Raw genomic sequence first — 27,577 nt, 5'->3', positions numbered from 1 at the left:
AATAATAATAATAATAATAATAATAATAATAATTTATTATTTATACCCTGCCCCTCTGGCTGGGTTTCCCCAGCCACTCTGGGCGGCTTCCAACTGAATATTAAAAACAATACAGCATCAGACATTAAAAACTTCCCTAAATAATAATAATTATTCAAGAGGGGCTCGTGGCTGTGCTCCCTGGATTCTGCCAGCTGATCACTGACCGCTGGCCTTTCTTTACCCTTGCCTGTTGCAGCCCAACACGGACGGCCTTTCAGAGCTGGTGACTGGTGGCTTTTTCTACTGCCTGGGCACTGTCTTCTTCAAGAGCGACGGGCGCATCCCCTTCGCCCATGCCATCTGGCACCTCTTCGTGGCGCTGGGAGCTGGCACCCACTATTACGCCATCTGGAGGTACCTCTATCAGCCGGGCGATGTCGAGGCAGAAACCTCCAGGTAGACAGGTGCCTTATGGAGGAGGATTTGGAGGCGCCAAGGATTTTGGGGAGCCTTCCAACAGACTCTCGTCCTTTGGTTCGCCCTTGGGAGACATGGACCCTCTGTTGATTCCTCCTTCTCCTGATGGGAAAAGGTGGTCTTTAGTATTATTTCCTTGGCCAAACTTGCCCAAGCCCCAAGGGTTGTTTTTTTCTATTCTTATTTTTATAAATCAGTGTTTTTAGGCAAGGGTTTTGTAATGAAGCGAACAATTAATGGATATTCTTGAAAAGGTAAGGGGGGAGGGAGATAAACAGGCCTCTGGAGGAACTTGGAAGTGTCTGCCCTTGTGATCCTAAGTGTTCGTTGACACAAACTGGTAGCAAGGAAACCGAATCGGAAGCTGACAGGAGATTTACATGAATAGAGGGCCCATCATAATTGACTAGTTGCATTCTCATTTCCTAAAAACACACAAAAATCTGCCCCTCCCTTTCTGGCTGCAATTGGCTTAGCTGCTGTGATGTCACAGCATGGACAATCAAGGGCCAGGCAGTCAAATGCTTAGGCTAGTTTTTTGGAGGCCACAGAATCTGAATCGCCAACTTTTGTCTGGACGTTGCAGACATTGAAATGACATCTTCAGCTGAGCCGTTTCCACATCTTTCGATGGAAACAGGAATGTTTGCCTTGGCGACTCCTGAATGTGACAAGAATCTGTTGCCCATCAGTTGTAGGATGCAGTCATGAGTACATGGCCTATTGGTTCCCGCAGTGTCCTAAAAGGCTAAACTTGCTTCTAAATAGGCAGGAGATGAAATGATATGCCCTTTTGGATTGCATGAACTCAGGCGACAGGACCATTTGAAAAAGCCGTCTGTACATAGAAAACGAGTTTGTCAGGAGGAAAAGTGCTGTGCCTGGCTTTCTCCTTGATGGACTTTGTTTCTATGTGCAGGGATATGGAAGAACATTCCATCACTGGAAGCAGCACAGCCCTGACCTGCTTCCCACCACTATGAAAACTAAGCCTTAGAGTTAACATTTTACAAAAATGAAGAAGTCATCATTCTGTATCGCCTTCGTGGTCGAAGAGGTCAGGGTCTTTAGCCTAGTGGCAAGAGCACCTGAATTTGGGTGCAGAGGGTCCCTGGCTCAGTCCCCCGATTCAGTCTCCAGTTAGAAAAAGGATACCAGCTGATGGGAGGGACAGCCAGACTGGGCAATACTGGGGCAGATGAACTGAGTGTCCAATGAGATAGAAAGAAGCTTCCTTTGGGGTAGCAGGAGTGATTTCTACAAAAGGCTGTCTGGGATAGAAGCAGAACTTCCCGGGACTTTAACCCTGCAAAGACTGAAACTGAGAAATTGAGGTTCAGGTAGGTAGCCGTGTTGGTCTGACGGAGTCAAAATAAAAACATTGTCCAGTAGCACCTTAGAGACCAACTAAGTTTGTTCCGGGTATAAGCTTTCGTGTGCATGCACACTTCTTCAGAAATTGAGGGTTTGGCTTGGCAGCTGTTAAAAGCACCAGCACGGTGCCGTTAGTTCCCACCAGCCAAAGTTATACTGGGACCTTGAAGCCATCAAATCTTAGACGCTCTTGCCATTCCTTTCGTTCCACAATTCCTTGTGGAAGAGCTAACAGAATATCTGGCAGGCATAAAAGAAAGAAAGAAAGAAAGAAAGAAAGAAAGAAAGAAAGAAAGAAAGAAAGTAGGAAGGAAAAAGACCTGATGCATTTCAGAGCACTTCTGTGCTGCTCACTTTAAGGTACTTTGAATCAAGCCATGTAAACTGCAGGGAAATGTGTTAAAAGCTTCTGGGATCCAGAAGGGATCTACTCTCCTTCACTGCAAAAGGGAGAGAGAGAGATCCTGTCTCATAGTCATCTCAGCTCATTTTCACTGACCTGCATCTAATCTTAGTCCCCATCCGCACTATTCTTTTAAAGCAGTATTATCCCACTTTAAGCAGTCATGGCTTTTCCCAGAGAATCCTGGGAACTCTAGTTTGCTAAGGGTGCCGAGAATTGTTGGGCAAGCCCTGTTCCCCTCCGAGAGCTACAATTCCCTCGGAAGAGGGATAGATTGTTAAACCAACTCTGGGAATTGGAGGGGACCAGGGGTCTCCCAACAACTCTCAGCACCCTTAACAAACTATAACTCCCAGGACATTTTGGGGTGAAGCCACAGCTGCTTGAAGCATCATGTTTGGTGCAGAGGGGGCCTTCATCAGATGGGGCTGAAATGCCACAGGAAATTCAGTAAAATATCAAATTTCGATGGTCTTTGAAATTCAGGCCTTTTCTAATTCTGCTTCCAAAATAAAGGAATACCTTTTTTTAAAAAAAGCCAATAACTTATATTTTTAACTCTTACGGACTAAATGGAAGGCAATAATGTTAAAGTGTAAACAGACTAAATATCTAGCCCCACCCCGAAACACACACACACACCCATCCAACATAACTGAGACACATGGAGAGGCTGGAGAATCAAATTTGCTTTTTAAATTGTTGCTCAGATGGTTCCAGAATTGCTCGCCTCTCTATTTGAAAGGACCAAATGCTGAGTCCAGGTAGCTGCTCCTTCTCCATGAAGGGTCCGAGGATCTGTTGCAACTTTCAAAGGCACGTGGAGGGCATAAGAAGTGCCTGGTGGATCGGGCCCATGGTCCACCTGGTTTAGCATCTTGCTTTCCCAGGGGACAGCCAGATGACCCAGTGGGAAACCCAGGATTCGAACCCAAGACTCCTTTTCTGGCTCTTCCCTCCCGTGGCTTCTGGCGACTGGCATTGCTGCCTCCGTTGATGTGTGTGGGAACATTCAGGGTGGTAGGAGAGGGTATATTGTTTATTAATATCCTTTCTAACTTGTGCTAGCAAGTTCCTTTATGTAGCAGAGTTACATTCCCCTTTTTATATGCACAGCAGATAGCTGGTTGCGATCAAAAGTTAATATCAATTAATATTAATATCAATAACAGCAAAAACTCCCAACAAAATCCCCCCCCCAAAAAATTCCAGATGCAACCCCTAGACGGCATGACCTCAGCTTATTTATTTATTCAATAAATAAAATAAACCTAGGCTCGGATCGAGTCCATTCAGTGATGGACCGGGAACGTGCAGGATCACATTGCCTTACACACGACAGAAACTTGAATCTAACCCAGGACTCCCCAGAGTAAGTACAGAAGGAAAGCCTCTTCTCTCTATCCTACTCTTCCGTAGACAACTCTGTACATTCCTTGACCTAGCAGTTCAAAAGCACGCCAAAAAGTGCAAGTAGATAGGTAGGTAGGTAAACAGCGTTTCCGTGCGCTGCTCTGGTTCGCCAGAAGCGGCTTAGTCATGCTGGCCACATGACCTGGAAGCAGTGGCGTAGCGTGGGGGGTGCAGGGGGGGCCGGCCGCACCGGGCGCAACATCTGGGGGGGGGGCGCGCTCGCACTCGCAGCTCTCTGCCCCTTCCTGGCTCACTCATTCTCTCTCACTGCAGTGCTGGCTGTGCGAATCCGATCCGAGCCGCCGGGTCGCCGCCCACTGTGGAGGGGAGGGTGCCAGGCGTGCGGTGCGGAGAGAGAGCAAAGGACTATCTGGAGGAGGGACAGTGCAGCGGGGGGGGGGGCGCGCAAATTACTTGCCTTGCCCCGGGTGCTGACAACCCACGCTACGCCACTGCCTGGAAGCTGTACGCCGGCTCCCTTGGCCAGTAAAGCGAGATGAGCACCGCAACCCCAGAGTCGGCCACGACTGGACCTAATGGTCAGGGGTCCCTTTAACTTTACCAAGGCTTTGCACCACCCAAGGCAGCTGCATGGCAGGGCCAGCCCACCTATGAGGCGAGGTTGCGGCAGAAAGCTGGGAGGGGTCTCATCCAACTCTGAATTGTAGCACGCTACAGCTGATTTATACTGCGGCAATCAATGGACTCAGAAAATAAGGGTGTTGGATTGGGGCCATTTTGATCCATTCCTAGAAAAAGAAAAACTCCATTTGCTCAAAAGCAAACCCTGTTGAGCTTACTTCTTGACCAATCTATCTTCCCACTCGTGATGATAATTGAAAACTTTGGGACAGGGCCATAGCTTAATCAGGACTTCTTCAGCCATGCCCCAATTTCAAAGGTCTGGGAGAATGGGAGTTGTAGTCCAAAATTATTTGGAGGGCGCCAGGTTGGGACAGGCACCTGATCTATGGTTCCCCCACCTCTACAAACCTTCTCCTTACGCAAATCCAGACGGCCTTGGATTTCCCAAAGTCTCCGATTTTTCTGGTGATTTTTATGCTTTGTAAGATCTTCCTGCCGTATAATCAGCGGTGGGGCAGCTGTTACGATCGTCCTAAATGTTTTCTACTAACTTCTCATCCAAATTTGTAACTTCAGAGAAGAACGTCTGCGAACGAAACTGCGGGTGAGACGCAGACCCGCAGGAAAAAGGGGGGAAAGGAAACCCAACTGTTTTAAAACCACTTGTCTCTTGTTAAAATCAGTATTTTGTATTTAACACAGTGTTATTTAATATGGATTGTACTAAAGATCATGTTAGGGCAGACCGTTTCTCGTGGAATAAGATTTGGAAATAATAATAATAAAAGTTGCCTTGTTTGCAGTTGTCTCTTTGTCCTTCCATTTTGGGAAAAGGGTTTGGGCTTCCTTGGGCCATTTTGGGGATGGGAAGGGCAAGTCACTGGAACAAAACCTGTGATTAAAATTCTGGCAGCAACTGTAGCCTACATAAAGACTCTCCTGGACTTTTTTTGAATTTTAATCACAAAAAGTTGGGAGGGAGAGGCTATCATCATCACTTTTAATTTGTATACCGCCTTTCTATCTTACAATACTCAAGGCTGTTTGCAAGCTGAAGAAACAAAGAATGTACACCATAGAACAATCTAATGCAATACAAAAATGTGAAACAGCTTTAAAATAAGCAATCTACATCAAATAAAGTAACATTCAACAATCATTAGAATAGTATAGAATAATAATATCAGCATATAAAAATTAAACAAACTCTTAACAATTACAATAAATAATTTTGAAACTACAATCAATAAAACAACGGCAAATGCATAAAATAATACAATACAAATTGAGAAGCAGAGACTGGAGGGTGGGGCAAGGCAGGTGGAAGGAGGCCTTGCCTGATGCTAAATCAGACTGGCAAAATAAATTAAGAGAGTATGCAGAATTGGCGAAATATCAGCAAGGTTATGTGACGTTGCAGACGAAAAAATTATCAGAGAGTGGGATATATACAGAGTCTATGTAAAAGAACATTGTCAAAATATCGATCCGTTGGCAGGTTTCGATTGAGTTTCTGTGTGTGAATTGGCTAATCTTATAAAATTTAAAGTAAGTTGAACAACATGGAGAAAATAAAGTTAGGTGCGTATTCAAGGAATCAGTCACAGGAACATAATGGGAAGACTGGAGGTCACCTTAAATTCAACTATAAAACGATTTACAAAACAAGTAACAGTTAAGGAAAGAATGATGGTTTCCTTTTATTTCGTCTTTAACATCTTTTGATTATTTATGTTATACATTTTCAAAACTAATAAAGCATTTAAAAAAAGCAACAAAGCTTGTGACCAGTGAAAGCCACTTTCCCCAACCTTCCAGATGTTTTGAACTCCAGCTTCCATCAACCACAGCGACCACCACAGCTGGACTGAAGAAATCCCCATTTTAGGGACGGGGGGTTGGGCTAGATGACCCCTGGGGTCCCTTCAAACTCTGCAATTCAGTGATTCTAGAGAGGGTGAAATCCTGGAGGAGGCAATACTGGGTGAAGCCTCTGTGCGTCTAGTCCAGCAAGGCAGAGGGAGGCAGCGGCCTCAGGTGGCTGGTTTTGGGAGCCAAGAAAGAGAAGCAATTGATTCATTTTTTAAAGGTTTTTTTATTTGCCTCAGGTATTCAAATACCTCATCTGGCCTCAAGGACTATGAACCCTGAACTGGTGTGCTGTTTGCTTCTCAGCCTCAGGCAGCAAAACGCCCTGGAATGGCTCTATGGGGTGTGGGCGTGTGTGTACGTGTGTCATGTTTTAAAACAATTCACCCGTGTAAAAATAAAATAAAAAATCTGCATCCTCTCATCCAATTGAAATAAAAAATAAGGTCTTCTATATATAATAAATGTTCATGGATTTGCCAGGCAAACACGTACATAAATGTATGAGCCACATGTCTGAGGCAGCACAGGAGGGCAGCCCTGGAGCCGGTTTGGCTCCCAAACTGACCAAAGGTTTTCTCTGCAAGGTCAAAGGGAAATGGAAACGCCTCCCCATTGTCTTTTCCTTCACAAAACCTGTCTTAAGGGTATGTCTGTGTCTGAATAGGGTGAGCCTGTGACCTGTATTTGTCACTACAAAAGACTGGCCAGGCTCCCCAGGGTATCCGATCAAGTAAGCATTAGGAGGTAACCTGCCAGACAGGAGGTAAACAATGACAGGAGATAAACAAGGCACTCAGATTTCTGCTGTAGAGCGCCCTTTCTGTGATGTAGGTATGATGTGTCTGCGGGTGGTCTTGGACTCCAGGGCAGGCAATTTAAAATGTCTATATAAGGGCGGGCACACCTGGGTTCTGGGTCCTCCTCCGTTCCTGCATGTGAGGGGAGCACCCTGTTGCAACAGCTCAATAAAGATCAGGCTTACGAGCTGCTTTGCTTCTCAATATTCTCTGCTTGGCCTCTGTTCATTTCTCTGACCAATGGAGAACCTACAAAGGACTCTATAAGGGCTCTTGTGTCCCCCAGAAGGGAATAAGGGCAGATTTTCGTTTATTACACAATCCTGCTGCCATAATAGATCAGGCCAGTGGTAGGGCGCTGCTTCTGCATTGCCACAAAGGAGAGCAGATTTGCATCACATTTGCATATGCTAATTTGCATCTCTAGACGCACCAACCTACCACTTGAATTCTGCACCCCATGACGGGGTCCTGGGAGACTTATCAAGCGATGGCAAAGTAAGAACCTAAGAAGAGTCTGCCAGATCAGGCCCATGGCCCATCGAGTCCAGCATCCTGTTCTCACAGTGGCCAACCAGGTGCCCCAATGGGAAACCATCAAGCAGGACCCGAGTGCGAGATCCCTCTCTCCTCCTGTGGTTTCCAGCGACTGGTGCTCAGAAGTGTTGTTGCCTCTGGCTGTGGGGGCAGAGCACAGCTATTGTGACTCGTAGCCATGAATTGCCTCGGGTCCTCCATGAATCTGTTTAATCTTCTTTTAAAGCAATCTGTGGGAAAGTTCAGGGAGGCAGGAGAGGATATATTGTTTATTAATATCCTTCCTAATTTGCGCTAGCAAGTTCCTTTACTTAGCAGAGTTTCACATTCCCCTTTTAAATGCACAGCAGATAGCTGGTTGCAGGCTTGTGTAAGCCTCTCACTATTAAGTTCCTGGTAAGTTCCCTTATATCCCTCTTAAAAGAATAAACACACCACAATCTTGTGTAAAGTACAGTCATACCTCGGGATAAATATGCTTCAGGATAAGTATTTTCAGGTTGCGCTCCGCAGCGGCCCGGAAGTAACGGAGCACGTTACTTCCGGGTTTTGCTGCTCTCACATGTCCAGACAGTCAAAATGACATCACACGCATGCACGGAAGCAGCAAAACGCGACCCGCGCATGCGCAGACATGCAGTCACATCTTACGTTCTGTTCAGGGTGCGAACGGGGCTCCGGAACGGATCCCGTTTGCATCCTGAGGTAGCACTGTATATAAAAGTAGTTTACTTACATCATCAGTTCACTAAGGCAGACTTAGTTACAAAGTATATACATGTGGATCTATCCCATATGGGGATAATCTCAGTGTCCTCTCTTGGCTGGAAGCCGAAAGAGCAATTCTCGCTAAAAGCTGCTCCAACGATGGAGAAGTGAAAGAGAGAGGGTGTGCTGCGTCTATTGTGCTTTTGTTACCTGCACAGGTAAGGTCATTCCCACCACTGGTCACATGCAAGAGGAAGGATGCTCCAGGCCAGGAGGAAACAGGAAGTTTCGACTGGCTGGACCAGTCATCCCCTTGCATATCCATTCTAGGAAAACAAGGAATGTTGTACTTGACTGCTCCCAGTGGATTAAATCCCACACCATCCAAGTTGGCGACTATCCCTGCCTCCTGTGGAAGTGAGTTCCACAGTTCATCTGTGCACTGCATGAAGAAGGGCTTTCTCTTATCTGCCCTAAATCTTCTAGTGCTAAGCTTCATAGGATGCCCACAGAAAGAGCACTTAGGCCTAGGCACCATTTACATTTTATCAAAGTACAGTGGTACTTCGGGTTAAGTACTTAATTCGTTCCGAGGTCTGTACTTAACCTGAAACTCTTCTTAACCTGAAGCACCACTTTAGCAAATGGGGCCTCCTGCTGCTGCCGTGCCGCCAGAGCACAATTTCTGTTCTCATCCTGAAGCAAAGTTCTTAAGGCGAGGTACTATTTCTGGGTTAGCGGAGTCTGTAACCTGAAGCGTCTGTGACCAGAGGTACCACTGTAATTGTTGAACTGAAATACAATTAAGGAGAAGTATATTAATAGTGAAATAGAAATGAGCAAAGCAGTGATATTTTAGGAAGCAGGCTAGTAGGCAGAGCCATGACTTACATCATAGGAGCCTCCACAACACAAAACACTGTTGCTGTGTGTAGGTTTAATTTTATTTGTTTTTTATCTTATATTTTGGAAATGTACATCCAGGTTTTTGTTCCTTTAATTGGGGGGGGGGGCAAGAGAGTGGGGCCCTAAGTTATAGCTTGTTTAGCTTATACGCAAATCCGGAACTGGGTTGGATAGTTACAATGGAATGGTCTGGGGGGGGGGTACACATTTTTATTCTTAACAAAATAAAAAATAATCATTCCAGCAGCACCTTAGAGACCAACTAAGTTTGTTATTGGTATGAGCTTTTGTGTGCATGCACACTTCTTCAGATACGTATTTTCTTCAGATACTTCTTTGTAACTGAAGAAGTGTGCATGCACACAAAAGCTCATACCAATAACAAACTTAGTTGGTCTCTAAGGTGCCACTGGAAGGATTTTTTTTTATTATTTTTTACTACGGCAGACTAACATGGCTGTTGTTGTTGAATTGTTTAGTTGTGTCCAACTTTTCATGACCCCATGGACCAGAGCACTCCCGGCACTCCTGTCTTCCACTGCCACCCGCAGTTTGGTCAGATTCATGCTGGTAGCTTTGAGAACACTGTCCCACCATCTCGTCCTCTGTTGTCTCCTTCTCCTTGTGCCCTCCATCTTTCCAACATCAGGGTCTTTTCCAGGGAGTCTTCTCTTCTCATGAGGTGGCCAAAGTCTTGGAGCCTCAGCTTCAGGATCTGTCCTTCCAGTGAGCACTCAGGGCTGATTTTCTTCAGAATGGAGAGGTTTGATCTTCTTGCTGTCCATGGGACTCTCAAGAGTCTCCTCCAGCACCATAATTCAAAAGCATCAATTCTTCAGCAATCAGCCTTCTTTATGGTCCAGCTCTCACTTCCATACATCACTACAGTGGTACCTCGGGTTACATATGCTTCAGGTTACATACACTTCAGGTTACAGACTCCGCTAACCCAGAAATAGTGCTTCAGGATAAGAACAGAAATCGGGCTCCGGTGGCGTGGCAGCAGCAGGAGGCCCCATTAGCTAAAGTGGTGCTTCAAGTTAAGACCAGTTTCAGGTTAAGTACAGACCTCCGGAACGAATTAAGTACTGAACCCGAGGTACCACTGTACTGGGGAAAACCATAGCTTTAACAATATGGAACTTTGTTGGCAAGGTGATGTCTCTGCTTTACCTGTAACTAGAACTTTTTTTATTCTTTTTTTTTGTGTGTGTATGATTATTACTTTGCCAAAATAAAATTAAAGAAAGAAAAAAACGGTACCGGTACTCACTATGAAGTTGTTTCAGTAAATGCCACATTTAAAACATTTTGTGGGCAGGTACTGCGTATCTGAGAGTACCCCCATAAAAAAACCCAGCTGTTCTTAATCCTGGCTTCTCCGCCCGGCTCTTCCGCCCATCCGCCACGTGGCGGCGCCGCGACCCGCTCGGCTGCCGCCTCTGCTCGGGGCTCATCTCCGCCCCGGCGGCCGGGACGTGCGCTCGGAGCGGGAGGGCGAAGGAGCCTCGGCCGGACTCGCCGCCGCCGCCGCCTCCTCCGGAGACTTCCAGCAGCCGGCTGCCTGGGCGCCCGACGCCCACGATGCCCCGGGCGCCGCACGGAGGAGGACGTCGCGGGAGGTGAGTGGCTGGATCGGGGCACTTCGGGATGCGCTCTAGAAGGTGGCACCGGAGTGGCGCCGGGAAGCGCAAGGGCGAAGCGGGGGATGGAGGTGGTTGTTGCTGCCTGAGCGCAATTTGGGGAGGAAAGGGAGAGGGGCGCGGGGGGGGATTCCAAGGAGGGGTTCCCCTCCTCGCCCCCCAAAAGAGAGAAAAACTGTTCCGAGCAGTGGGTGCAAACGAATTTGGGCTCCGCGGACGTGCCAAGCGGCGGAGCCAGAAAGTGGGACAGGTTGACATAGAGACGGAGTTCGCGGCGCCCGCAAACACACGAGCGCGCACGGTCGGGTTGCAGTGCCAGCGCGGATCCCGAGATCCCAGCCAGGGACTGGGAAGGGAAGGGGTCAGGATCAGTGCCGGATTTAGTACAGTGCTACCTCTGGTTACAGACGCTTCAGGTTACAGACTTCGCTAACCCAGAAATAGTACCTCGCCTTAAGAACTTTGCTTCAGGGTGAGAACAGAAATCGCGCAGCGGCAGCAGGAGGCCCCATTAGCTAAAGTGGTGCTTCAGGTTAAGAACAGTTTCAGGTTAACAACGGACCTCCAGAACGAAGTTCTTAACCCGAGGTACTACTGTATAAGCTAAACCTCTAGCTTAGGGCCCCACTCTCTTGGCCCCCCCCCCCCAAAAAAAAATTAAAGTGGAAAAAACTGGATGTACATTTCCAAAATATAAGATGAAAAACATAAAATAAAACCTGCCTACAGCAACAGTGTTTTGTGTTGTGTAGGCTCCTATAATGTAAGTCATGCGCACCGCCTGTTAGCCTGCTCCCTCAAATATCCCTGGTTTGCTCATTTCTATATATAGGGTGCCTACATAAAATATGTATTTTATGATAAAATAGATGTTTTGTTATGTGCATGCGATACCTATTAGGTCCATAAATTGCCATATAGCATATAGTCAACACAAAAAAACAGCGGCAATTTGTTGTTGACAAAGGACAGCTGGACATATCAAGGGCCCCATTACCTTCAGTAGCTTGGGGCCTCATCAAACCTAAATCCAGCCCTGGTCAGGATCCGTGCCCTTGAGATCGCTGAACGCGGGTTTTTAAAAAAAGATAGTGCACTTTCATGGCCCTGATGTGGCCAGGAAGGAACAAGGACATAAGAAAATAATAAATAATAATAATAATAATATTTATATGCTGCCCATCTGGCTGGGCTTCCCCAGCCGCTCTGGGCAGCTTCCAACAAAATATTAAAATACAGTAATGCATCAAACCTTAAAAGCTTCCCTAAACAGGGCTGCCTTCAGAGGCTGGCTGCAGGATCAGGCCAGTGGCCCAATACTCCCAATGATGCAGGAATGTGGATAGACTGCCTCTGGAGCTGGAGGCTCTGTAAAAAGAGGCTGGCCACCGGATCAGGTCCGTGGCCCAAGTAGTCCAGCATCCTGTCCTCTCAGTAGCCAACCAGGTGCCTCTTCAGGGAAACCTGCAGCAAGCCGGATCCGGGCACATGTGACCTCTTCTCCCATCCTGCAGCTTCCAGGAACTGGTGCTCAGGAGCATTTCTGCCTCTGACTGTGGAGGCAGAGGAGAGCTGGTCTGACTATGTGGCCCTCGAGAGCCCTCTTCTCCTCCTCTTCCTCCATGGCAAGCGGCGCCAGGAGAAAATTTTCCTCCATCCACGAAAAGCAACAGATTTGTGAGGCTAGGACCCAAAGTTGGTCGTTACCCCGGATTAATTAAGCGGCTAATAGAAGCATTTCGGACAGAGTGGCTCCAAAGGGGAGCTTGCAAGCGCAGCTGACTTGCGAAAGGTCTGGACTCTGTAACAGATGCATAGCTGAGAGCTGCCCTGGCAGAGAGAGTTTGGCCCACGGCTTTGGACACTCAAAGTTTATGTCTTTGTTGTTGTTGTTGTTTAGTCGTTCAGTCGTGTCCTACTCTTCGTGACCCCCTGGTCCAGAGCACACCAGGCACTCCTGTCTTCCACTGCCACCCGCAGTTTGGTCAGCTTCATGTTCGTAGCTTCGAGAACACTGTCCCACCATCTCATCCTCTGTCATCCCCTTCTCCTTGTGCCCTCCATCTTTCCCAACATCAGGGTCTTTTCCAGGGAGTCTTCTCTTCTTGTGAGGTGGCCAAAGTCTTGGAGCCTCAGCTTCAGGATCTGTCCTTCCAGTGAGCACTCAGGGCTGATTTCCTTCAGAATGGAGAGGTTTGATCTTCTTGCAGCCCATGGGACTCTCAAGAGTCTCCTCCAGCACCAGAATTCAAAAGCGTCAATTCTTCGGAAATCAGCCTTCTTTATGGTATTAGGACCTTCTTTATGTCTTTAGGACCCACCTTATTTTTACAGTTGGAAGTTTGTGTGTGCTGGGCCCGGGGGTAACCCAAGTAACACGGTCCAGGTCCGGTCCCGAATCCAAGGGTTCTGTGAGGGTTCAGTCCGACAGGGCCAAGGCAGGAAACCAGGCAAGGACAGGCACAGGATCTCAGGAAGGTTCTGGCAAACAGCAATGTTGCTCCCGCAACCTGGGGCAGGGCTGACAGCCTTTTATCTCTGATGGGGTAACAGCCGGTCCTGATCCCCTGGTGACTCACCTCCCTGCCTCACCTGAAGGCGAGCACTCCTCCTGCGAGTACTCAGGTCTCTCCTTCTCTCAGACCTGAGTCTCTGCATCTTGGGAGACGTCGGTGGGTTACTAGACCCAGAGGCCACCTCAGCCTCCCCTGACCTAACTGGTAGTGGAGCAGCTGTAAGTGATGGCCCAGCTGGAGGCAATGAGGTCATCCCCACATCTGGAGCCAGGGCAGGATCAGGCCCCTGACTCAGCCCAGCTGGTGCTTGTTGCAGGGGAACCTGTGCAGACTGGGACTCTTCAGGATCAGGCCCCAGACTCGGTTCAGCTGTTGCCTGAGGCAGAGGATCCGGTGCGGACTGAGACTCCTCTGGCTCCAAGTCCAAGCCCAAGTCCCAGGCCATCACGTTATGGAATCATGTAATTGTCAAGTTGAAAGGGACCCTGGAGGTCATCCATTCCAACCCCCTGCAGTGCCCGGGACCACAGCTGACGGGTGTCCATCTAACCTCTGCTTGAAAACCTCCGGGGAAGGAGAAGAGGCTTAGAGTCCACCGCTGAGTTGTTCTAAGGTGTTTTAATGCTGCAACCTGTCATGGAACTTTAGGATTGGGGATCAAATCAAGAATGATACCGTACTAACAGCAGCATGGGTGCCCTGGATGGGATCCCAGGTCCCAGGGGACAGGGGCGGACTTTGGTAATATGGCGCCCTGAGCGAGGACAAAACTTGACATCCTAAATATTTATTGGGGGCCCTCTCAGTTTCTGTTCTGCGCTGGCTCTCAAGTACTCTATGTTCTAGCTGCAGTAACTCAATCGCCCGTCTGACCGGGGCCAAACTCTGAGTAAAAACCCGTATAAATATAGGTATTGTTGTTGTTACAGTCATACCTTGGGTTACAGATGCTTCAGGTTGCGTTTTTTCAGGTTACGGACGCGCCAAAACCCAGAAGTACAGGAACGGGTTACTTCCAGGTTTCAGCAGTCGTGCATGCACAGAAGCACTAAATCGCGCTTTGCGCATGCTCAGAAGCACTGAATCGCAACCTGTGCATGCGCAGACGCGGCGCTGTGGGTTGCGAATGCTGCGGGTTGTGAATGTGCCTCCCGCATGGATCACATTCACAACCTGAGCGTCCATTGTATTATTATTATTATTAATATTATTATTATTATTATTATTATTATTTTGCGCTCCCTAGGCTCGGCACCTTGTGCGGAGGAGGACACGATTCTTAAACCATTCTGGGAACTGTAGCACTGGGAGGGGATGGTGCTGTCCCAGCTACAATCCTCAAGAGACATCCCAGGACTCCTGGGGACTGTTTGAAGTGGGGCTGTTTTGTTTCAATGCATCGTGCCAACGTGGCCACAGATGCCTGCCTAAAAGCCATGCTAATAGAGCAGGTGCACACAGGCAGAACCAGCTGTTGTGTGGGGCATCGGAAGCGGGGCCTGCTAGCCCAGGAGTGATGTTTGCAGCTGGATAGGTGGGGGGTTAGCGGGAGATATTTGGGGGAAGGCCCATGCAGAATATTCCTGGTTCAGTCCCCGCTGACATCTCTGGGAGAGGGTTCTCTCTCAAACTCTAGAGAGCTGCTGCCGACCTGTGTGGACGGCACTGAGCCCGATGGTGCAATGTTCTGACTCTGCAGAAAGCAGCCTCTCCGATGGCTGTGCAGGACCTGCAGCACAGGCTGACCTTGAGACGTCCGTCGAGGCAGACGGACCGGAAAGGTGAGCTGGCGACCTGGACGCAGAGATGCTGAAATGGAGACGGGCAGAGAGGTGTGGGAATCAGGGGATGCGCCAGTGCGCAAAAGGAGCTCCTTGGCAGTGGAGCAGAAATGGACACGCAGGGGAGGAGAAGGGAGAGAGCCCAGGGAGGAAGCATCCTTGCGAGGCGCAACAGGGAGGAAAACCACACACAAAGCGGCGTGCGGTTTGCAAACACATTTTCTCTCCCAGGGAATCCTGGGAACTGGAGTTTCTTCATGGATGCCTGCCATGGATGCTTCAGCTGAGATTCCTGCATTGCAGGGGGGTGGAATGGATGACCCCCCAGTGTCTCCTCCAGCTCTACGATTATTCTGTGGTTTTATAAGGGTTGTCGGCAATGGTAGCTCTGTGAAGTGTGAACTGTTAGAATTCCTGCTCCGTGTCTGCAGTCATGGGATTGTTGTCTTTCACATGACGGTGTATGTTTTCACTCCACAAAATGGGAAGTGACGGAGACAGGATGTTTGTGTTACTGTGTTCCGTGAAGTGGGACTATTGTCCTTTGCTCTTTTTCTCTTTGCTGTCTGATGCTAGAGAGAGAGGGAGCCATGTTGCAGTGCTCCGCGTGTGTTTATATGTAAATAAAGTAGATTAGCCAAAATGCTGAGTTGCTGAGGTCTGGTACGCAAGCTGCGAAGACTCTGTGGATCCCTAAGTGTGCCGATGTTTGTTGGCATCAGTTGCTGTGATGTTCAGGCAGAAGAAAGCTTTTGAAGCTCCCAAACGATCAACCAGGAGGGAGGTAACATTCCAGTTGGGCATGCCAGGGTTCTACTTGAGTGGCTGGGGGACGGTAGCTCTGCGAGGTGTGAACTACAGCCCCCAGAATTCTTTGAGGGAAAGGATGTGCTTTGAATGGGCATCCGATGAGGCTGAGAACTGGAAGATTCGGGACGGATACAAGAAATAGAATAGAATTAGAATAGAATTTATTATTTGTACCACGCCCATCTGGTTGGGTTTCCCCAGCCACTCTGGGCGGCTTCCAACAAAGTATTAAAATACAGTAGTCTGTTAAACATTAAAAGCTTCCCTAAAGAGGGCTGCCTTCAGATTTCTTCTAAAAGTCTGATAGTTGTTCTTCTCTTTGACATCTGGTGGGAGGGCATTCCACAGGGCAGGTGCCACCACCGAGAAGGCCCTCTGCCTGGTTGCCTGTAACTTGGCTTCTCACAGGGAGGGAACCGCCAGAAGGCCCTCGGAGCTGGACCTCAGTGTCCGGGTAGAACGATGGGGGTGGAGAAGCTCCTTCAGGTATCCTGAACCGAGGCCATTTCGGGCTTTCAAGGTCAGCACCAACACTTTGAATTGTGCTCGGAAATGTACTGGGAGCCAATGTAGGTCTTTCAAAACTGGTGTTATGTGGTCTCGGCAGCCGCCCCCAGTCAGCAGTCTAGCTGCCACATTCTGAATTAATTGCAGCTTCCGGATAACTTTCAAAGGTACCCCCAAGTAGAGCGCATTGCAGTAGTCCAAGCGGGAGATAATCAGAGCATGCACCACTCTGGCGAGACAGTCAGCGGACAGGGAGGGTCTCATCCTGCATACCAGATGGAGCTGGTAAACAGCTGCCCTGGACACAGAATTGACCTGCTCCTCCATGGACAGCTGTGAGTCCAAAATGACTCCCAGGCTGCGCACCTGGCCCTTCAGGGTCACAGTTACCCCATTCAGGACCTCCATACCCGCCTGCCTCCTGTCCCCCAAGAACAGTACTTCTGTCTTATCAGGATTCAGCCTCAATCTGTTAGCCTCCATCCATCCTCCAACCGCCTCCAGATCTCACACAGGACCTTCACCGCCTTCACTGGTTCTGATTTAAGTGAGAGGTAAAGCTGGGTATCATCCGCATACTGATGAACACCCAGCCCAACCCCTGATGATCTCTCCCAGCGGCTGCATGTAGAGGAAGTGTAAACTGTGGAACCCCCTTCTGCAGGAGGCAGGGACGGCCATTGCCTCGGATGGCTTTAAAAGAGGACAAATTCATTGAGGAGAGGGCTCTGCTCTGCCTCTACCATCCTTCACACAATCCTGCTTCCGGGCTTCCCATGATGGGCATCCGGTTGGCCCTTGTGAGAATGGGATGCTGGCCCAGATGGGCCACTGGCCTGATCCTGCCGGTTCTCCTTAGGTTCTTCTGTTTAAAGGGTTGCTGTGTACAGAGGCGACCAGCTCAGCAGCTGACGGGAAGAGCCTGCCTCGGGTTTTCCATTCCCTCAGAAAGTGTAGCCAGGAAAAAAATAGCTGGCTGGCCAGTCAAGGCCCATCTGGTTGCTGTTGGTGACCAAGCCAGGCCTGGTGGCAGAAGCCGGGCCAGTTCCCAAGTGGACGGGGCCACGAACGAGGCTGTTTTGCCATTTGTGGGATCTAAAACCAGGCAGCAGTGGTCAACTGGACTCCTGTGGGCTAGATTCCCACGCGCCCACCCACCCATATATTTATATTTACACCCCCCAAAGGGTCTTATATCAAAATGGTAAGGAAGGATTGTGTGTGAGAATTAAGGTCCGTGCAGCTCCCACTGTACGCAAAAGGAAGGCTTTTTAAAAAAAGTTTGGTGTTACGACAAGGCAGATATTCAATAGGTGAAGCTTCTTCACCAGCTGAATTTCTGCCCAACTCAGGCAGCAACCTTAGTGGTTTTCCCTCAATTTCTTTGTCTTTCTGTTTTTGAGGGCTTCCAGAAGACTGAGGGGGGCAAGGATGGAGGGGGGGATATGGGACCCTCTGCTCCCAATATGCTGTTTCACCCCCTTTAGCATTCTTGCCCTGCTGAGGCTGCCTGGGTTTCCCTGGGAAATGTTTGCAATATGTTCTGCGGCCGTAGGGAGAAAACCCGGAGAAGCACCAGGTAACTGAGCTGCTTGGGGAGTTTCTCTTTCCAGAGCTCTGTGTGATCAGCTAATTACGACAAAGTCATTATTGCTGTAATAAAACCGTCATTAGGCATCCCATTGAGACCTCTGTGTTAGCGCCAGGAACACTAGCAAATGCCACAGAGTCTTTTTCTGTTGGATTAAGAGCAAAAACCTGCATCGCTGCTTCTGTCCCCCCAACCCCCTTCCTGGGGAAGCAGTTTCAATTCCTATGCACTGCGTGATTTTTTAAGGAGCCAATGTTACATTTCAGGCAAAGGAAGGAAAAGGAAGGAAAATATTTTCAGGTTGCTATGTGCCCATATCAGGATTGAAGGCTTGCAGGTGACTGGAAATTTATTTATTTATTGCATGAGGTTTCAATGCCGCTGGACTGTGTAAGAAAGAAACCTCGCGGCGGTTTACAGTAAGAAAAAAGCAAGTGTCGTTGTTGTCATTTGTCTGACAATGGAGTGCGCCTCTGGGGGTGAAGTCAAACCGCTGCATTAGAAACTGACCTCCCTGGGTGCAAACCTGGGCAGTGTGCATGGAAGTCCTGGGATGCCCAGCTGACGAGACACCCCCCCCCCCCGGCCTTGCCAATGCGCTCCAAAAGAAAGCGGTGCAAGACATTTGGCACTAGCCTGGTTGCAGCCGTTGCTGGAAGGAGGCGTAGAAGGCGCCATCCAACTGTCTTAGGGACTCCACTCTCGATTTATGAGGGATGCAGGTGGTGCTGTGGTCTAAACCACAGAGCCTAGGGCTTGCCGATCAGAAGGTCGGCGGGAACGTGTACAGAGGAGGGCAACCAAAATGGTCAAAGGCCTGGAAACAATGCCTTATGAGGATCGGCTAAGGGAGCTGGGCATGTTTAGCCTGGAGAAGAGGAGGTTAAGGGGTGATATGATAGCCATGTTCAAATATATAAAAGGATGTCACATAGAGGAGGGAGAAAGGTTGTTTTCTGCTGCTCCAGAGAAGCGGACACGGAGCAATGGATCCAAACTACAAGAAAGAAGATTCCACCTAAACATTAGGAAGAACTTCCTGACAGTAAGAGCTGTTCGACAGTGGAATTTGCTGCCAAGGAGTGTGGTGGAGTCTCCTTCTTTGGAGGTCTTTAAGCAGAGGCTTGACAACCATATGTCAGGAGTGCTCTGATGGTGTTTCCTGCTTGGCAGGGGGTTGGACTCGATGACCCTTGTGGTCTCTTCCAACTCTATGATTCTATGATTCTATGATTCTAAATCCTGCGATGGGGTGAGCTCCCGTTGCTCGGTCCCTGCTCCTGCCAACCTAGCAGTTCGAAAGCACGTCAAGTGCTAGTAGATAAATAGGCACCACTCCAGCGGGAAGGTAAACGGCGTTTCCGTGTGCTGCTCTGGTTCGCCAGAAGCGGCTTAGTCATGCTGGCCACATGACCCGGAAGCTGTACGCCGGCTCCCTCGGCCATTTGTGGTTGCCATGCAACCAGTCCATGCAGAATGTAAGCACCCTATATATAGAAAGGAGCAAACCAGTGATATTTGAGAGAGCAAGTGAGCAGGTGGGGCCCGTGACTTACATCACAGGAGCCTACACAACACAAAACACTGTTGCTGTATGTAGGTTTTATTTTATTTGTTTTTTATCTTATACAGTGGTACCTCGGGATGCGAACGGGATCCGTTCTGGAGCCCCGTTCGCATCCTAAAGTGAACGCAACCCGCGTCCGCACGTCTGCGTATGCGCTGGTTGCGTTTTGTCGCTTCTGCGCATGCGCGTGACGTCACTTTGACCGTCTGCGCATGCGCGCGGGGCGAAACCCGGAAGTAATGCACTCTGTTACTTCCGGGTCACCGCGGAGCGCAACCCAAAAATACTTAACTTGAAGCACATTTATCCCGTGGTATGACTGTATTTTGGAAATGTACATCCAGGTTTTTTCTTTTAAATCTTTTGGGGCCCCCAAGAGAGTGGGGCCCTAAGCTATAGCTTGTTTAGCTTAGACATAAATCCGGCACTGGTTGGAGCCACCATTGATCTTGTCCGCTCAGTCTGTCTTTAATTGACCAGGCTGCAAATTAAACGGGGAAAGCTGCCCCTAGCTGGAATTTCCTGGGCCTCTCAGAGGCTATCCGCAACCCGCTCTCTTGATGTTTTTGCATCACCGAACCAACTGCTCTCTTGAGGCCTTCGTCGCCTAGCGCTCAGCTGGCCGTTTAAGGGGAGCCGTTTGCCGAAAGAGGTCCGAGAAATTTCCGCTACCGAGACTTCATTGCAAAACCAGCCGGGGAACAAACCCTCCCTCGCGCCTCGCTCCACTTTCCATGTGTACCACCCTTGGCTCGGAATCGCACCAGCCTGCAGGAAGCTAACCGTGTCGCTTGCTTGCAGCTGAGATGTTTTCAGTTCTGCCGTTTGCCACGTGTCCCCCGAGCTTCGCTGCCAGGGAGGCGATGCGCCGAAGGAGATCCCGAGAAGCAGGCAGTGCGGAGAGCCTGGCGCCAAGTGCTTTTGCTGGGTGCTGCAGTGCAATGCCCACCTTGGGGAGGGAGAAAAGCTGGGCACCTAACCTGAGCTGCTCAAAGGGAAGCTTTGCTTTGCACCCTCTCTCTGCCCCAAATCCCTGCACATTTTCTTTGCAGTTTTGGCACCCTCCTCTCTCCCACATTTCGGGTGCTGGAAGGCTCTTCTCCGCCCCTCTCTGAGCTCTCGGCTGAAGGCCTCTGAGGGGACCAAAGTTGTGCCAATCAATCCCTATCCTCTTGCCCCCAGCGCCCAGAGCTGGCAATATGCAAAGGAGAAAGGGAAAATATGGAGGGGCAAAGAGGAAAGACCCAACTTACTCCAAATGCAAAAATTTAAGAAAATTAAAACCCACCCCATTCGTTCGTTTGCATGGCTCACACCAGCATTGCAGGTTTTGCTCAGGGTGGGGCGGTGGAACAGACTACAAACCCTCCAGTGTTTCTGAAAATAGGGAAGTCCTATTCCATAATAATAACAGCAATAATTTTATTATTTATACCCTGCCCATCTGGGCGACTTCCAACATACAATAAAACATTGAGGATTAAAAATCTTGCCTATATAGGCCTGCCTTCAGACGTCTTCTAAAGGTTGTATAGTTATGTACAGTCATACCTCGGATTGAAGTTGCTTCGGGTTGAGCACTTTCGGACTGCGCTCCGCGGCAACCCGGAAGTAACGGAATGCATTACTTCAGGGTTTCGCTGCTCGCACATGCGCAGATGGTCAAAATGATGTCACACGCATACGCAGAATCAGCAAATCGCTACCCACACACACGCAGACGCACAGTCGTGGGTTGCGTTCGCTTCAGGATGCGAACAGGGCTCCAGAACGGATCCCGTTTGCATCCTGAGGTACCACTGTATTTTGGAAAGAAAAAAATAAGGAATGAATTCCTATTCCCCACAAATAACCCAGAGATGCATTTTAAATAAAAGGACACATTCTACTCATATAAAAACACACTGATTCCCGAACCGTCCACAGGCCAGATTTAGAAGGCAATTGGGCCGGATCCAGAACACGTTACTTCCGGGTTTCACCGCTCGCGCATGCGCAGACGGTCAAAATGACATCATGCGCATGCGCGGTAGTGGCGAATTGCGACCCGCAGGCGCAGGTTGCATTTACTTCAGGATGCGAACAGGGCTCCGGAACGGACCCCGTTCGTATCCAGAGGTACCACTGTATCTCCTTGGCTCGGGGGTTGCATATCTCCATCAGGCATAGGCAAACTCGGCCCTCCAGATGTTTTGGGACTACAATTCCCATCATCCCTGACCACTGGTCCTGTTAGCTAGGGATAATGGGAGTTGTAGTCCCAAAACATCGGGAGGGCCGAGTTTGCCTATGCCTGCTCCATACCCTCCAACGTTTCTCCGATGAAAATAGGGATGTCGTAAGGAAAAGCGGGACATTCCGGGTTTCTGTAAATCCAGGGCTGTCCAAGGAAAATAGGGAAGCTTGGAGGGTCTGGGACTAGCAATTGGAGCAGGATCATAGCTTAGAGGCAGGCTGGGCAAGCGATGGTATCTCCTGGTAGAATCGGGAGAGACTCCCTTGTCCGAAATCCTGGAGAACTGCTATCTGCCAGTGTCGACAGTATGGAGCAGTGGCCTGACTTGATAAGAGACGACAGCTCCCTGTATTTGCAGGCATGTCAGAAGAACGAGGGGACTTTGAGTCCTGCTGGTTGAAGGACGGATGGATTTCCAGCGCTGCTTGCAGGTCTGCCCAGACAGCCCCTCTGCTGAGTAAAAAGCAAAATGGATACAGCTGCTCTTCTTAAGAGAGAGCCAGACCATTGGCTCCACCTGGCTCATATCGCATGCACTGACTGGCAGCAGTTCTCCTGGGTTTCACACAGGGACTCTCTCTGAGCCCTACCTGGAGATGCCTGCGTGGTTGAACCTGGGTCCTTCCACATATAGCTCTGCCGTTGAGCTACAGCCCTTCTGCACCGGGCTAGCGCCCTGTGCTACAACTCCCGTGACGGCAAGGCATGCTGGCTGGCAGCTGAAATCTGGCAGCATCCAGGTGGCAGCTGCCCTCTGAAGATTTCTTGGGGTGACAAGGGAAGGAGGGAAAGAGGTCGCTGCTGGGCTGAGGGCCCCGGAGAGACTGGGACGCAAAGTGGGACGGGAGCCAGCGAAGCCACGGCAGATGACGTCCCATCGCAGCGCTTAGAATAGAAAGCATTACTGGGTTAGAAGGTGACCTTGCCTCTTAGTCGCGCAGGGAAGGCTGCCTTTGGAGCTTTTCCAGGGCTAAAGTAGTAAAGCTGTTTCTGATAGCATGAAAGGAGGAGGAGGAGGGTCCCTGGCTCAGGTGACGGAGGAGGCAAAGAGCCTTTTAAGCAGCAGGAGGGAGAGGCACCCGGTAGATCCCCACCAGGCATCTGGGCTGACCCAGCTGCTAAAGTAAGGTGACCAGACGTCCCCGTTTCCTGGGGACAGTCCCCAGATTTACAAATCAGTCCCCTGACAAGATCCATCCATTCCAACTTCCCCGGATTCTTTGAAAAAAATTCTGGTAACCTTACGCTAAAGGCGGTTCCTCGAATGGGGTTTTTCTGGGTTCTTGCCCAGCCAAGCTGCCTGCAGTGCCAAAAAGAGGGCTCAGATTTGCACAGAATTGGCCCGTGATGCTCTAAATCAGCCTTTCTCAACCTGTGGGTCCCCATATGTTGTTGAACCACAACTCCCATCACCCCTAGCTAGCAAGGCCAGAGCTCAGGGATGATGGGAGTTGTAGTCCAACAACATCTGGGGACCCACAGGTTGAGAACCGCGGCTCTGGAGATATATATCAAGGCATGAAGGAAGCTTCTTCAGGTTGAGGGCCTCATTTCTTTCTGCGTAGGCTTCTGGGGGCCAGTGGGTGGGCATGATGCCCGCCTGAACAAGCCGCCCTGCAGGCAAGTCATCTCCTCTCAGTCTCCTCTTTCCCTGGCTGAATGTACCCAATTCCCTCAACCATTCCTCATCAGGCTTGGTTTCCCCACCCTCGATCATCTTGGCCTCCCCTCCTCTGAACACCTTCCGGTTTGTCGACATCCATCTTAAATTGTGGCACCCAGAACCGGACACAGGACTCCAGGTGTGGTCTGACCGAGGCAGAACAGAGCAGATGATGGACTACGCCGAAATGGCAAAACTAACTGGGAAGCTCAGGAATCAAGAAGAAGAGATCTCTAAAAAAAGAATGGGAAAAGTTTGTAATGTATATACAAGATTATTGTAAGCAGGTTAAAACACTGGTAGGATTTTAAACACACTAGTAATGTAACAGTATGTATGGATAATTTAGAAAGAGAAAATTTGTAGTGATATGGCAGGCATGTCCAAAGTCCCTTTCGGGGGCCTAATCCAGCCCCTGGCTGGTTTCATCTGGCCCCTGTGGCAGTTTATTTCTTGGGGTCAAATCCTAAAAAAAGCTCAGCGACTTTGATCGGCCCTCACGCATGTTCACTTCCTCAAATCTGGGCACCCCGTGATATGCAGTTGAAAACAGGATTAATAGGGCCCATGGAAGGGATGATTCAGAGTATTCTTGACATTTGGACTCAGAATGGTTTTTGTGGTATGATTATATTTTTTTTTGGGGGGGGGAATTACTTCAAAAAAAAAAAAGTCAGAACAGAGCAGGACTATATACCACTGAGCCATACGTTGACTGGATTTAAGTTCAAACCTTTGCTGTCCCGCAAATGCGCCAAGCAGCCTTAAACAAGCCGCACGTCTCCATTCTCAGCTCCTAGCTTCTGCAATGGGCTGATAACAGCGCTGGCCTGCTTTGCAGGATTGTTGTAAGGGTTGGTGAGATGTTGTGAAGCGATCCTTTCCCCTACTCCCCAGCACGCCTTGTCTTTAGTTGTAGGGCTGCCCCAGGGATAAGGAGGGGTACAGATATCCATCCCTGACCGTTGGCCGAGCTAGCCAGAACTAGACTCCAACAGCGTCTGAAGGGCTCCCGGTTACCCTGGGCAGCGTGAATTGATTCCACCCCAGTGCCAGATTTACGTATAAGCTAAACAAGCTATAGCTTAGGGCCCCACTCTCTTGGGGGGCCAAAAAAAAATTAAAGAAAAAAACCCCTGGATGTGCATTTCCAAAATATAAGATAAAAATACAAATAAAATAAAATCTACATACAGCAACAGTGTTTTGCGTTGTGTAGGCTCCTGTGATGTAAGTCACGGGCCCCGCCTGCTAGCCTGCTCCCTAAAATATCACTGGTTTGCTCCTTTCTATATATAGGGTGCCTACATTCTGCATGGACTGGTTGCAGGGCAACATGCGCAAATGGCTTGAGATACCTATGAGGTCCATAAATTACCACATAGCATATACAGTGGACTCTCCAGATACGAACTTAATTCGTCTCGGGGGTCCATACTTACCTCAAAAAGTCTGTATCTAGAGGCACCGCTTCTGTGCACATGTGTGGTGCAATAGAGCGCTTCTGAGCATGAGCAAAGTGTGCAGAGTGCTTTTGTGCCTGCGCGCACAGCGAACCTGGAACTATGCACTTCTGGGTTAGCCGCATTCACAACCCGAGGTATCACTGTATTCAACACAAAAAACAGCGGCAATTTGTTGTTGACAAAGGACAGCTGGACATATAAAGGGCCCCATTACCTTCAGTAGCTGAGGGCCTCATCAACCTAAATCTAAATCACACTGATTCTTCTTTGTTAGATATGCCACAGAGCATGTATCCAGCGTTAATACGTGAAGGAGAGAAAGGAAGAGCCTCTAAGTTGGGATGCTCAAAAAATTGTCTCTTTCTTTCCCAGCCACCCAGCTAGAGATACTCTGCTCAGTTGGGCCAAGCATTCCTGACGGGAGGAAATAATTTCATAGGAGTCCCGGATGGGTTGCATACTGTACACTGATTCATCGACCCGTCCAGAAATTCGGACTCCACCCCTCTGCTCTTGGCTCCCAAAGAGTTGCAGGAGACGCTGCTCACTCGCTTGAACGGATGCCGAGTCCATCTGGCACGCAGGAGTTGCTCTTCTGAGGTTACATTGAGAATATGAGTTTCAAGGCTGGCCTAAGAAAGTCGCGACCCCTCCCAAACAGAAAGACAACTTCCAAAACCAACAGGGCAGTGCGATAGCTCTGCTGCAGACGGAGGAATCAGAATGGAGCTTGGTTTGCATGTTCACGATAAGAAGAAGAAGAAGAAGAAGAAGAAGAAGAAGAAGAAGAAGAAGAAGAGTTTGGATTTGATATCCCGCTTTTCACTGCCCTTCAGGAGTCTCAAAGCGGCTCACAATCTCCTTTCCCTTCCTCTCCCACAACAAACTCTCTGTGAGGCGAGTGAGGCTGAGAGACTTCAGAGAAGTGTGACTGGCCCAAGGTCACCCAGCAGCTGCATGTGGAGGAGAGGGGAAGTGAACCCGGTTCACCAGATTACGAGTCTACCGCTCTTAACCACTACACCATACTGACTCATAATAATAATAATAATAATAATAATATTTATACCCTGCCCATCCAGCTGGGTTTCCCCAACCACTCTGGGTGACTCCCAACAGAGTATTGAAAACAGAATAAGCAGAATAAAACATAAAACTTTAAAAACTTCCCTTCAGATGTCTTCTAAAAGTCAGATAGTTGTTTATTCCTTGACATCTGATGTCACTGTTCCTCCAAGTAATTGCAACCCTCATTTGGACGGCTGTTCAGGTATAATAATAATAATAATAATAATAATAATATTTATACCTCACCCACTGGTTTCCCCAGCCACTTTGGGCGGCTTCCAGCAAAATATTAAAATACAATGATTCACCAAATACTAAAAGCTTCCCTAAACAGGGCTGCCTTCAGATGTCTTCTAAAAGTCAGATAGTTGTTTATTTCCTTGACATCTGGTGGGAGGGCATTACACAGGGCAGGTGCCACTACCAAGAAGGCCCTCTGCCTAGTTCCTTGTAACTTGGCTTCTCGCAGGGAGGGAACTGCCAGAAGGCCCTCGGCGCTGGACCTCAGTATCCGGGCAGAACGATGGAGGTGGAGACACTCCTTCAGATATACTGGACCGAGGCCGTTTATGGCTTTCAATGTCAGCACGAACACTTTGAATTGTGCTCAGGAATGTACTGGGATTAGCACTGGACTAGTAGGGTTATCTGAAGACTTGTAATGAGAATTTTTTTACCTTTCTATATTTATTTAAATTTTGAGGTATTTTGTGATGAGTTTCATTAGAACTGGACAATATATAAAATGCTGTGATATAAAGGTTACGGTAATTTTGAAGGCCAAGAGGTGGGAGGGAAGGAAGTCAATAGGCTCTGAATAGCCAATGTGGTGAAGTGGATAATAATGATGTTGTCAGGGGTTCAGGAGCAGAGGCACAAGAAAGGGAGGAAATGGAGAGCGAGGGGGAGGAGTCCGAAGGAAATGTTAGCGATGACAGCGGTCCGAGGTCTCTGAGTCTTTCCAGCGAATCGGAAGATTCACAGAAAGGGGCTCCCATGGTCAGAGCAAGGGGGGTGCCTAGGGGGGCACCCCAGGAAGAAGGGGCCAGAGGGGACTCAGAGAGCAGCCGTAGGGAATCAGTACCAGCGTCCACACCAGAGTGCAGTAGGGGGGAGGAGTCCCAGGCATCGGGATCAGGCGGCGCACTGCCAGCGGGAGGACATGAGTCAGGATTGGCCACGCCTCCATCGGGGAGCGAGGAAACAGTCGAGAGGAAGGTTGAAGGCTGGGCGCGCGCGCCAAGTTCAAATGTACAGGAGGGCGGCGCAGTTGGCAGCCCGGATAGGGAGCCAGGTCCCAAAGCCCGCCGAAAAGAGCGGGAGGAGTCAGGGGGGTCAGCATCAGCGTCAGAGGAATCCAGGAAGGAAGGGACCCCGGGGGGTAGCAGGACCCAGAGGAGAAAGGAGAGACGGAAGAGGTGGAGTAAGGCTAGAATCTTAAACTGGTGTACAGGGGGCGGAGATTCAGATGGAGCTTCGCCAATCTAAACCCTAGACGTAGAGCTGGGGCGCTCCGGCTTGAAAATGGAAACTGTACTTCAATAAAGACTTTTGTACATTACTACCGGCTAGCGTTGGTCCTCTGTGAGCTGGGACCTGGAGCCAGCTCTGACAGTAAGCTCCATCTCAAGAAAAGTTTTGCACCAAGAACCTCGTAACGTGAGTGGACGCAGCG

General features: G+C 49.1%; 2 protein-coding genes across 3 annotated transcripts in view; both read left to right on the top strand.

Annotated features, from left to right (window-relative positions):
* Nucleotides 1-1,841, top strand: part of MMD2 (monocyte to macrophage differentiation associated 2) — a 38,713-nt gene extending 36,872 nt beyond the window's left edge. For both annotated transcript variants that reach the window (XM_083413778.1, XM_083413777.1), the window contains one exon: nt 239-1,841. In XM_083413778.1, coding sequence (XP_083269904.1) covers nt 239-442 — 204 coding nt within the window. In that variant the 3' untranslated portion in view covers nt 443-1,841. The remainder of the gene's footprint in view (nt 1-238) is intronic.
* Nucleotides 1,842-10,461: 8,620 nt separating this feature from the next.
* Nucleotides 10,462-27,577, top strand: part of RADIL (Rap associating with DIL domain) — an 82,248-nt gene continuing 65,132 nt past the window's right edge. The window contains exon 1 of the mRNA XM_083413353.1: nt 10,462-10,676. The gene's annotated coding sequence lies outside the window, so the exon portion shown is untranslated. The remainder of the gene's footprint in view (nt 10,677-27,577) is intronic.

This window comes from Podarcis tiliguerta (genome assembly GCF_965153285.1).
Source record: "Podarcis tiliguerta genome assembly, chromosome: 14".
NCBI lineage: Eukaryota > Metazoa > Chordata > Lepidosauria > Squamata > Lacertidae > Podarcis > Podarcis tiliguerta.
Note: the sequence above shows the minus strand (reverse complement) of the source record. Positions and strands in the feature narration are given on the sequence as shown.